The following is a 12,433-nucleotide window of genomic DNA, read 5'->3' as shown; positions in this document are numbered from 1 at the left end:
AATGAATGGAATGAACTGATCCATAAAATGGTAGAGGATAGTAGAATGAATTAGAATCCAACAAATGTTGTTGACAAGAAACAAACAAACAAAAAAAGGCTTCTATTATGCTTCAAATGAAATTAAAAAGGTAAGAACAATTAGCAAAAGGAAGCTTAAGAGATAAATAGGGAAATTACATTTTGTTAAAAGGCACCATAGATAATAACTATGAACATATATGAAACATATGTGTATCAAATGGCATAATAGTTAAATTCTTAATACTGAATAGGAACAGAAAGAAGTATACCCATTTTCAGCTGCACATGTCACCTTCACAAAAACTTGAAAAAAACATTCGAGCTTTAAAAACCTCACAACAAATGCAGAAAAACAAAAAAATTTACCCTAATGAAATAAAAATTATATTCAACAAAAGACCTTTGAAGCAAAAATTAAAAATTAATAGAAATCTACATAATTTAGTCCTAAAGAGTGCGTGATCTGAAGAAATATAAAAGATAAAGACAACATAAAAAAAATTGGACAGAGGAAATCAAAGCAGTACTTAGGAGAAAATTTGTATCTCTACATATCTCCATTAGTGAAAGAGTACATTAAAGAACTGGGCAAGAAAGCAAAAAACTAAAAAAGAGAAATCCCTCAATTAAATACCAAAATAAATACCCTGAAAATTAAAAGCAGGATTAACAAAACTGAAAGCAAAACAACTACTGAACTAATAAAATTAAAACCAATTTTCTTAAAACACAACTAATAAGATAGATAATGCATAAGCTAACATGATTTTAGTGATGAAAACTACTGGCATTAAAAGTACAAAAGGTGACTTCACAAATCAATGAAGAAAAGAAATTATTAGGAACTATTTTGTTCCAACTATATGCTAACAAAACTGATGAAAATTTACCAAAATATAAATTATCCAGATTAAGAAAGAAACAAAGGAGTCAAATAGATTTATCATTAAAAAATTAATTGAGTAAGCCATAAATGAACTCCTGATGAAAAGAATTCTACAATTAGATATATTTACAAGTGAAGTTTTAAAAATTTCACCTGTTGTGCACTTTAACTTTTGGGTAAAGTTTTTTCTTTTTTTCTCTCAAAAGTACTTTTTCTTTATAAGTGAATTTAACCAAACAATTAATTACAACAGTATACAAATTATTGGAAAAAATAGGAAAAGAAGAGATCCTATTACTAATTTCATTTCTGTCAATACCTAAATCAGAAAGTCAAAACAGAGAATGAAAACTATAATAGATCAATATCTTTAATGAATACTGATACAAAAATTTTAAATTACATATTAGCAAAGAGACCATAGTAACATATCACAAAGATTATATACTATGATTATGATGGATTTATGCCAAGAATTATATACTTGTTCAATATTAGGAAAACTGCTAAAATAATCATAACAAAAAAATTATGATTCTATCAAGAGATGGATAAAAAAACCACTTTTGACATAGTATGATAAACATTCTTATTAAAAACACTGAAAAGCATGGGGATAAATTTAGTTTTATTTAAAAAGATAAATAGTAATATATTGTTGGTGGAGTTGTGAATTCTGGAGGGCAATTTGGAATTATGCCCAAAAGGCTAGCAAACTATGCAAACTCTTTGATCCAGCAGTTTTTCTATTAGATCTATATCCTAAAGAAATCATAAAAAAAGGGAAAAGAATTCACATGTGCAAAAATGTTTGTAGCAGTTCTTTTTATAGTGTCCAAGAATTGAAAACCGAATGAATGAATGTCCATTAGTTGGAGAATGGCTGAATAAGTAAGTGTATGTGAATGTAATGGAATATTATTATTCTATAAGAAATGATGATCAGGTTGATTACAGGAAAGCCTGGAAAGAATTACATGAACTGATACTGAGTGAAATGAGCAGAACACCAAGAGAACATTGTATACAGCAACAACATAATTATGTGATATCCTTGGTTCTTTTCAACAATGAGGAAATTCAAGGGAATTCCAATAGACTTATGGAAAGTGCCATCTACATACAAAGAGAAAACTATGGAAACTAAATGTGGGTCAAAGCATAGTATTTTCATCTTTTTTTTTTTTTTTTAACTGTTTTGGTTTTATTTGTTTTCCTTGGTTTTCTTTCTTCATTTCTCGTTTTTTTTCTCTTTTGATCTGATTTTTTTTGAGCAGCATTTTGAATATGGAAATATGTTTAGAAGAAATGCACATGTTTAACCTATATTGGATTACTTGCTGTATAGGGGAGGGAAAAAGGGAAAAAAATTGGAACATAAGTTTTTGCAAGAGTGAATGTTGAAAACTTATCTTTGCATATATTTTGAAAAACAAAAAGCTATTATTAAAATAAAATAAAAACCAGCATTAGTTGTAAGTGGGATAGAGATCTTTCCAGTGAGATCAAGATTAAAACAAAGATGACCATTATCATCAATCCAATTCAAGATGGTGATAGAAACTCTAATTATGGCAATAAGAAAAAGGCACTGAAGAAATAACCAAAAGCAAAAAGAAATCAAAATTATCACTTCTTTGCAGATGATATGATAGTTACTTAAAGAACTCTAGAGAGACAACTAAAAGCTAAATGAAACAATGAACAACTTTGGCAAATTTGCAGGATATAAATTAAACCTACACCAAACATGCATTTCTGTATATTAGCAACAAAAATCCAAGAGGAAGTGAGAGAAAATTTTCATTTGAAATAATTATAGTGTAAAATATTTGGCAATCTATTTAACAAGATATATACAGGAACTTTATGAATACAACTACAAAACCATCTTTACACAATGGGAGAGAATTGGGAAAATATTAACTACTTGTGGGCCAATATAATAAAACTTATACTATTATCTAAATTACCTTATTATTCAGTGCTCTGCTGATCAAACTACCAGAATTATTTTATAAAACTGGGAAAAATTCATTTGGAGGAAGAAAATGTCAAGAATATATAGAGAATGAATGAAAATAAAAAAGTGGGAAGGAAGGTAGCATGTTAATACCAGATTTCAAACTATATTACAAAGCTACAATCATCAAAACACTTTTGTATTAGTAAGAAATAGAAGAGTTAATCGGTGGAACAGAATAGTTATATAATATTCAAGAAGCAATGTTTGATGGTGTTTGACAAACCCAAAAATTGAAGCAAGAACTTCAACAAAAACTGTTGTAAAAACTGAAAAAAAAAAAATAGTATGGTAGAACTAGGCATAGACCAGTTATCTCACATCATATTCAAAATAAGCTCCAAATGGTTATATGACTGAAGACATAAATTAAAGGAGCAAGGAGGAAGCCAATTATCAGATCTATGAATGAGAGAAGAGTTCAAGGCTAGAGACAGGAGGTAAAAATGAATACTAATTATATGAAATTTAAAAATTTTTTTCACACAAAGACAATGCTGTTAAAATTACAAGAGAAACAGAAAATGGGGATGGGGAAAATATCTGCATCAAGTTTCATTGATAAAGGACTCATTTCTAAAATATATAGGAAACTGAGACAAATAAGAATACTAAATACCTTCCCAATTGATAAATGGTCAAAATATGTAAGGCAGTTTTTAAAGGAAGAATTCTTAAACTATCGATAGTCATCTAAATCACTAACAAAGAAATGTACATTAAAACAACTCTGAAGTACCATCTTCACAGTCATCAGGTTGTCAAAGCTGAAGAAAAAAAGGATAATTACAAATGCAATGAAAGGGCTATAGGAAAATGGGTACATTATATACTGTTAATGGTATATTCCACTATTTCATTTTGGAAAATAATTTGGATTATGCTCCAAAAGTTATTAAACTGTGCACGTTCTTTGACCCCGTGATTCCGCTACTAGACCTATAACTCAGAGATCAAAAAGAACAAGAGTCCCTTATTTATTTTATGTAATATTTATAGAAGCTCTTTTTTGTGGTGGCAAAGAATGGGAAACTAAGAGGGTTCACATCAATGGGGAATAACTAAACAAGTCAGAGCATATGAATATAATGGATGAGTATTGTGTTAGTATTAAAAAAAAATTATGACAGAGAAGGTGGCAGAGAAACCTAGCAAGAATTAAATGAAGTGAAACAGAGTGAAATGAGCAGAACTAATATAACAATTAGCAGATAAACTCTGATCAACACAATGACCAACCATATTTCCAGAGGAATTATGATGAAACACATTACCAACTTCCAGAAAAAACAAGTGATAGACTCAAGAGTGCAGATAGGAAACATCTTTATTTTCATTTATTGGAGGGAATGGAGACAAGAGGTGTGTGTGGGGTGAGGGGAAAGGGGTTATAGAGACAAATAATAATGGAGAAATTTTGTTTTGCTTCAGTCTACACATTTGTAACAAGTTTTTTTTTTTTTTTTTTGCTTTCTCCACAGATGAGGTAAGATGGAAGATTTTGGAAATAAAAATAAAATAAAATTTAAAACCAAACCAATAAAATGTTTGTTAACATAAATATGCTTTGTTTTTAATGGTGTGTACAGTAAAACAGAACCCTGGATTTAGAGGGGGCCTAAGTTTAAAAAATCCTGGCATTTATTTGTGAGCTGCTTCTACTTGTATGACCTTGGGGAAGTACAATTCAATTTTCTCATTTGTAAAATGAGAGTGTGTTAACAGATGGCCTTTAAGACCTATTCCATGACCAGCAGGATGAATACAGAGAGGACTGGCGAGACATACATGAACTGATGCTAAGTGAAATGAGCAGAACCAGAAGATCATTATATACCTCAACAACGATACTGTTTGAGGATGTATTCTGATGGAAGTGGATCTCTTCGATAAAGAGAGCTAATTCAGTTTCAATTGATTAAGGATGGACAGAAGTAGCTACACCCAAAGAAAGAACACTGGGAAATGAATATAAACTGCTTGCATTTTTGTTTTTCTTCCCGGGTTATTTCTACCTTCTGAATCCAATTCTCCCTGTGCAACAAGAAAACTGTTCGGTTCTGCACACATATATTGTATCTAGGATATACTGTAACCTATTCAACATGTAAAGGACTGCTTGCCATCTGGGGGAGGGGGTGGAGGGAGGGAGGGGAAAAATCGGAACAGAAGTAAATGCAAGAGATAATGCTGTAAAAAATTACCCTGGCATGAGTTCTGTCAATAAAAAGTTATTTAAAAAAAAAAAAAAAAACCTATTCCAGCTTTGAAGTGATGATCTTATGACCATTTACAATGATGTGTTATATAGAGACCTCCAAGATGATATTAACCCATGAATAATTCAATGGGTCCCATGATTCAACTTGTTTCAAATCCATCTGTTTCATTATCTAGCCCCCAGCTTCAAAAGAGTTGTGATCCCACATGGGGTCTTGCAACTGAATATGGGAGTTACAAAATTATGGTTTATTATTGACAGATTTTTTTATTTATATACCTATTTTATATACTTATATAGCCAGGGTCACATGAGAATTTCTCTGGTGAAGCAGGGTTGAGAATGGAAAATTTAAGAAGCCCTGATGATCTAGCTTTCATCTCTCTATTTTGTCTAAAAGGTTAGTATGAAAGGCTTTATGAAATGTTCTGCAGAAAATCAGGTATATAAAATCAGAATAAGAACCACTAAATTTTCAAATGGGAAGAACTCACTGGCTATTTAGTTAAATCCATATCTAAAAAGAATCCTTCCTATGATATACTGAATAAACAGTCATTTGGCATTTTTGAAAATTCTAATTAAGGGAGATTCATTACCTTCCAAGGCTGGCTGGCCAGTCCACTTCTGAAAAATTCTTAATTGTTTAGTTCTAAGTAGAAAATCTGTCCTTACATCAAGCCTCAATTCTCCCACCTTCTTCCTCTTTTGTTCTATATCTCTATATAAACATATATATTAATAGCTCGCATTCTTTACAGGATGCCCCACAGATCTATCCTTGTTCTTATTCAACATTTTTACAACAAATGTCTTGAAGGCAGAGATGGCATGATTACCAAATTTGTATATGATAGGATCCAAAAAAGATCTCAAGAAGATTATAAATTTATAGTTAGAATGGGCTTTAGAAATACAGTCCAATCTCTGTGTTATTTTTTTAAAAACTCTGCAGTAGGATAGTAAAAGTAAATAAACAAAATAAAGAAGTAAAAAAAAAAAAAAAAAAGGGCAAAACCAAATCTATTAGCACAACTATTCTGCTAGATGCAAGCCCAGATCTTGTCCAGGAGTCCATCCAGGCATTCTTTATCCAGTCTATTAGCTCATCCCCAAACCCAAGAACTGTTGGATATAGTTCAGATACAAGTATTCTAAATGTTGCACCTGGCAAAGACACCTAAAACTTTCCCCTCAGAATCTAAGCATTTTCTCAGTAACTTTTCTGCTCATGAGAAAATTACAAAGGTGTGTGTATATATATAATTTATAATAGTCATAAAGGGCAATAAGATATAGTGTATAAACTCTGACTTCAGAGCCAGGAAGACCTGGGTTCAAGGACTGCAGCTGACCTACCTTGGCTATGTCATCCAGGACAAGTCACTAATCTTAGTGCTCAAAGCCAAACAGCATCAATCTCAAAGAGAAATGGATATCAGCTGAGTTAGAAAATCACAAATGAATATTATCTATGTCATGATGTATTTCTATTTATTTTGCACAACATTTCTGGATTACATTTTCATCTGGCATGATGACACTGTGGCTGTGCCTTGAGTTTGCTTCCTCTGCTCCAAACTAAAAGCATATTTGCAAAGAGAATGCTGATCTGCACCAATATGTATATATGTGTTCATATAAACAAAATAGATTATACACAAACACATATATTTATGTATATAAGCATATAAACACAAAGAGTTCTCACTTAGTAAAGTGGATTGTTTTGCAGGTTTCCCCCTCCCTTGGGACACCTCTCCTGCCCCAAGTGGCCTCAGTTAAATGAATGATCCCGAGGCCAGAGGTGTGTTGGTGCTGCTGGCCTCACTATGCTGAGCACAACAGAAGCTCTGACCAGTGCCCAAATCTTCAAATTTCCATCATGTGAATTTTGTAAAGCAAGACTGTCTGTATATATCTATACATAAGATGTATGTATGTGTTATGCAGATATATTTTATATATTTTGTGTAAACACATAGGAGAGAAATTAGTCACACTGTCCAAAAAGATAAAGTTAAGATCACAATACTTGTTCTTCATTCTAACTATAATGCTGAAGGAGAAATACATTTATTTGTCAGCTAAAATGAACTCCCTCTTTGGTGAAGAAGCTGTAGTATTTTCCTCTACCCAATAGCTAAATAGATAGATAGGCAAACAGAGATGTATCTGTACACATACCCACACCCACCAACACCCACACACAGATATGTGTGTCAAAAACAGATACAACAGAGCAATATCCCAATTGTGTGTGTGTGGGGGGGTGTTTACATCCCAGACTGAAAAATTTAGGATGACTAGGAACTGTATTGTTTTTTATGTATTATCCCCAAAGCTTAGCATGATACTTTATACACAGAAGACTTTCAGTAATTTGTTTTGTTGCTGATCAAGAGAGGACTTGAAAAAAACAAAAGTTATCTGGAGAATAACCCTGATAAACAACAGCCACATGAAATCTTAATTCCTTTGATTCTGTTCAGCAAACACTGACTTGGCAATTGCTCCATCTCCTAAAGTTCTTTGGGGTGTAGAGATAGAGAAGGCAATACAAAGTAACTTTGAAAAGACCTATTGTAAAAGATGGTGTTATTTGAGCTAAAGCCTAGAGGAAACTAGGGATCCGAAGAGGTGGAAGTGAGGACTGAAAACATTCCTGTCATGAAAGAATTTGTATATACAAAGGCTGGGAAATGGCAGCATCACTTGTCCAGGGGCAGATAAATCTTGAATGAAATAAAATTAAGAGGTAAAGAAAAATATAAGGAGCTAATGAAGGCTGTAGGAAAAACAGAATTTGAATTATTCAGGAAATTTGGGAGTCAAATTGATACGAACTCTCACTTTTTCTGGAAGAGTGAATCACTTTGGTAAAAGAAACTATACACATGCCCACATCTGAACAAGAACAGAGATAGATATTTTAGGCAAACTTTGTACTTCTGTGAGAAATTTCTTTGGATTAATTTTACTCCATTTTGGCCCCAGTTAAATAAGAATAGGATTTGTTTTTGATTGTTTTTCTTATCCCATCACTCAAAAATTTCCATCCCATCATTCTACTACCTCTTCACAGAGGGTAAAGAGGAATTGGCTTTGCTGGGAAAGCTGATGATACACTTCCTTTGGACTTCTTTTCCAAGGAAGTGCTAATTTAACCTACTAGCTTAGCACTGCTCAGAGGTCAGAGAACATGGCATATATTCAAATTATCACTATTTAAAATTATAACTATGTAAAATAGGGTAAATGGATCCAATTTAGCAGAATGATGCAGTGCAAATTTGAGTATCATGACCACCTTCAGGGATTCATCATTCACATTCACTGAGAACTGGCTATTATATAAGCTGTGCCAAACTTCCACTTTATAGTTGCTCTGGCCCCCACCATAGCTCCTAATCCTATCTCTGACTCTATAAGACTCTTGTTCCTGGATTTTTGTCTGTCTTTATGGATAATTCAAATATCATTTCCAACTTTATCAATGACTCATCTGCCTGTCCTGTTTGCCTGACTCATTTCTCTGTCTTGTTCCATTTTGTTAATATCCATAACAGACATCATCCTGCAAAATGGAAGAGAATTGTAATTGCTCCCTCCAGGGTCACTCACCAAACGATATAGTTGAACAACTTGGCGTACGCTGTTCCGAAGCTCTGCCACAAGGCGCTCACACTGTTCCATGCTCACCATCATCACCAGTTCTGGGAGGGACAGATGCTGCTGAGTGAATCCCTGTAAACTTTTCTTTTGGGCCTCCCAACCAATGGAACCCCAAAACTGAAAGACTCCAGAGATGCAGCCAACCCTTCTAACCCATTTCAGCTATCTTCTCAACCACGGATCCTTCCTTTTGGGACTATTTCCCTGCTTATATACCATCCCCATATTGACCCCCACCCTGTACAAGAGGCACATGTGAAAAGGGGCAATCCCAGAGTTCAGTTGGCACCGAGGTGGACAAGGCAGGCACAGGGAGAACATGGTTCAGCAGGAGGGTCTCACCATCAAGGGAGTGACTTATGGAACGAGACAGGAGCAAACAGGACGAGACACAGCAGAGGCTGGATGCACAGAAATGGAATGGAGCCCGAGAGTGGCCAACAGAAACAAGAGAAGGGGGAAGGGGCAGGAGATGAGAGGTGAGGAACTATGCACACCTGAGTCCTGGCTCAGGGAAGCCCCTGGCCTGGAAGGTTCCATGGGGCTGGGGATCTTCTCTGGGGGTGGGGGCTGCAAGTTCTCAGGCCCTCGGGGGAGACATGTGGCTGGTAGTTCCTGGACACAAGAGCTTTGGGGCCCCGGCTGAGCCTGGCACTCTGTCCTGGGTGTGAGAATGGGGCCCTCCCCTGGGCAGGCCCTCCCCTCTGCTGTGGCAGACTTCTTCCCCAGGCCCCCTGGGGAGCCAAGTTGTTGAGCTTCACAAGGGGCCCGGCCCTTTGCCCCAGGGGAGAAAGCAGCCAGGCTGGGCCTGTCAGGCAGTGGCTTGGGAATGTCCAGAACAAGGTGAGCCCGGCTTGGCAGAGCTGGCTTGCTGATGGATGTGATCCTGATGGGGTTAGAGACCTGAGTTTCAGTCAAATCCCCCTGGCCTAGGTTTTCCCCCACAGAGGTGCTACGAGACATCTTAGCCATGGAGCTGGTGGTAGGGTTCAGATAAGAACGGGGCCGAGTTGGGCGACCGTCAGCTTGAGTTAGAGAGCCCAGTCCTTCTTGGACATCACTCTGTTGTAGAGGTACTGGACCAGGTAGAGGTGGCTCATCTGCAGAAACATAACTAAGGTCAAGCTGGAGAAAAGCTATCCAAAAAGGTCACGGCTTTGTGCTCCAGCCCAGGAAAAATCTAAGGGCTTGGAAGGACTCAAGATCACATACAGGGAAAATCCCCAGTGGATCTGCCAAACTCCCCTATTCCCCTGTTCAAGAGGGAGCCACATCAAGCTGAACCCCTCACCTTGTGATGCCAGGTTATGCACTGACTGGGCTTTCTGGAGGTTGGCGCCAGAGCCAGGTAAGGCTGTCTTCTTGTGCATCCAGTTGTTATCCAGGTTCAGGCGGCGCCGTCGGAGTACAGAGGCCACAGACTGGGGGTTAGAGCCCCCTGGAATTGACTCAGCCTCTGGGGGGGCTTTCTGGGGGCTGATGGCTCCACTGCTAGGCTTCTCACTGGGACTTGGAAGCACCCTGATGGGTTTCTGTGGTAGTACTGATCTCATGGAAGACAGAGAGAGCTCCCTGGAGGAATGAGATAAGAGAGAGCTACACTGGAATATGTAAAGGACTGAATGGCTGATAACTTGATGCCCAGCCATAGCCATGTGTGCTCCCCCATCATATCCAGAAGGCCACTCAAGCTCCATTTTTGCCACTCCTGGGAGGTCAGCAGGGCAGAGGGCAAGGCTAATCTTTGCTGCTGGCAGGGGTGGGCCTTCGAGCCAAACCAGCAGCAAAGAAGCCTGACAGCAGCCTTGGGGGAAGTCCTGGCTCATTTTTAATCACTCCCTAAGCAGTAACCCAGGCACAGGCTTTTACTTCTCTGGTTCTATGGCTAGTGAACAGTTGAAGAGATCTAGCACTCCATGCTCAGTCTGCGCTGACCTAAGCCAAGAATGACGTACCTGAGTGCAGGAGTCTGCACCTGGGATAGGAATCGGGATGATATGCTTTGAGGCTCCATCCTCTCCAGGGGTCGGCCTGGGCTGCCTGTTGTGGAGACAGTAAGTTAGTCAACAAGTATGTAAGTTCCTACTATTTGCCAAAACCCCGAATACCCATAAGAGCTAGGTACAGTTCTGAGTATTACTTCCCAACCTTCGGGACCCAGAATCAACCTTCAGGAACATGGAAACCCCAGGACAAACTCCCAACCAGCCCTGGGGCTCCTACCCGTGGAAGAGAAATTCTAGGCCATACTCTGCCCTTAATTTCATGGGCAGACAGAGAATGGATGGAAGATTATTGTGATCCTCTGACCAGACCTGGAGCAGTTCCATTGGCTAGGGTCTCAAAGTGCTGTCTGAGGAACTGTTCCTGGTCAGGAGTATGGGGACTGCCTCCCTGTAGCCCACCAGAGCCAGTTCCTCTATCTTCTTCTTCCTCCTCTTCTTCCCCCTCAGCTGGTTCTTCAAGGTCTGAGGAGATTCCATCCACACTCAGGGGCTCTGTGCTCTCAGAATCTGGGGAAAGGGGGATGAGAATGGGGGAAAAGGAGATACTTACATCCCTATCTTGCTTTAGTTCCACCATTCAGCCCTTCCAATGTGGTCCTGGCCCCAAGATATAGCCTTTTTCCATCTGCAAGTGCCCTTTGTCTAACAAAGAAAGCTTTAGGAACCATGAATTTTAGGATGATAGGATCGTCTTACCTTCGTTGGGATGCTCTGGGCTGGAAAGGCGGCTGCTGCTATAGTCCACAGAGCAGGCACTATCAGGACTGTGTTTCTCAGTGCTTCTGCTACTTGGATACACTCTACCCAGTGGGCCATGGGGAAGGGCCTGTACCTGGAACTCATTGCTAGGAGAATAAGACCCAGCATGTAGGGAGAACGAGGAGAGCAAGAAAAAACGATTAACCACTTTATTAGGTTGTTAATTTCCAAGAAAATGGTAGGCTATCACTTGGATCTATTATTTTGGAGAGATACAGGTAGGGGGAGAACAAGAAAGAGATCCAATCTCCCACAACCCAGTGAGGAAGAACACACCTGAAATCAAGTTGGAAAAGATACTAGAAGAACTAGAAAAGTAGGGGCTGCAGAACCTTGTGAGGACTGCATGGGATAGAGTAGAATCCTTGCCTGGTATCAATGGGAGGGCAACTGCCTGGTTCAGGGTATACAACACCATCTTCATTGTTCATTGGCTCCAACTCTTGAGCGAAGACCTCCTCTTCCTGAGAAATCATCTGGATAACTTGAGAGCAGGCACAAGACTTGGAAGTCAGGGACTGGGAAATACTTCCATTCTAGAAACATATGGACAAGGCCATAGTTAAGTTTCCTGATATAAAAAGAGGTCCTCAGAGAGGGATGGAAGTCAGGGTAGGAAGATGCATAGAGCACACTAGTTTTAAAGAGAAGCTGAGAACCCCATAGTCCAAGATATAGACCAGAGGCCAGAGGTCTGACTGAAATCTGGAGACAGATTTATGGGTGAGATATCAGGTAGAGGTATACCTTTATGTTTTCAAGTTCCTGGAAAAACTGTGCTTTTATATCCTGTGGATGCCTATCCCCAGCCATTACTTATTACATATGAGGGGCCTTAAA

General features: G+C 38.0%; 1 protein-coding gene across 3 annotated transcripts in view; it reads right to left on the bottom strand.

The window, feature by feature from the left end:
• Positions 1-12,433, bottom strand: part of MAPKBP1 (mitogen-activated protein kinase binding protein 1) — a 79,476-nt gene that overhangs the window by 7,558 nt on the left and 59,485 nt on the right. For all 3 annotated transcript variants that reach the window (XM_051977126.1, XM_051977127.1, XM_051977129.1), the window contains 7 exons: positions 11,963-12,129; positions 11,531-11,679; positions 11,144-11,341; positions 10,784-10,868; positions 10,120-10,400; positions 9,326-9,928; positions 8,778-8,869 (listed from right to left, as the gene is read on the bottom strand). In XM_051977126.1, the coding sequence (XP_051833086.1) occupies positions 8,778-8,869; positions 9,326-9,928; positions 10,120-10,400; positions 10,784-10,868; positions 11,144-11,341; positions 11,531-11,679; positions 11,963-12,129 (1,575 nt within the window). The remainder of the gene's footprint in view (positions 1-8,777; positions 8,870-9,325; positions 9,929-10,119; positions 10,401-10,783; positions 10,869-11,143; positions 11,342-11,530; positions 11,680-11,962; positions 12,130-12,433) is intronic.

This window comes from Antechinus flavipes, chromosome 2, assembly GCF_016432865.1.
Source record: "Antechinus flavipes isolate AdamAnt ecotype Samford, QLD, Australia chromosome 2, AdamAnt_v2, whole genome shotgun sequence".
In the NCBI taxonomy this organism is placed as follows: domain Eukaryota; kingdom Metazoa; phylum Chordata; class Mammalia; order Dasyuromorphia; family Dasyuridae; genus Antechinus; species Antechinus flavipes.
Note: the sequence above shows the minus strand (reverse complement) of the source record. Positions and strands in the feature narration are given on the sequence as shown.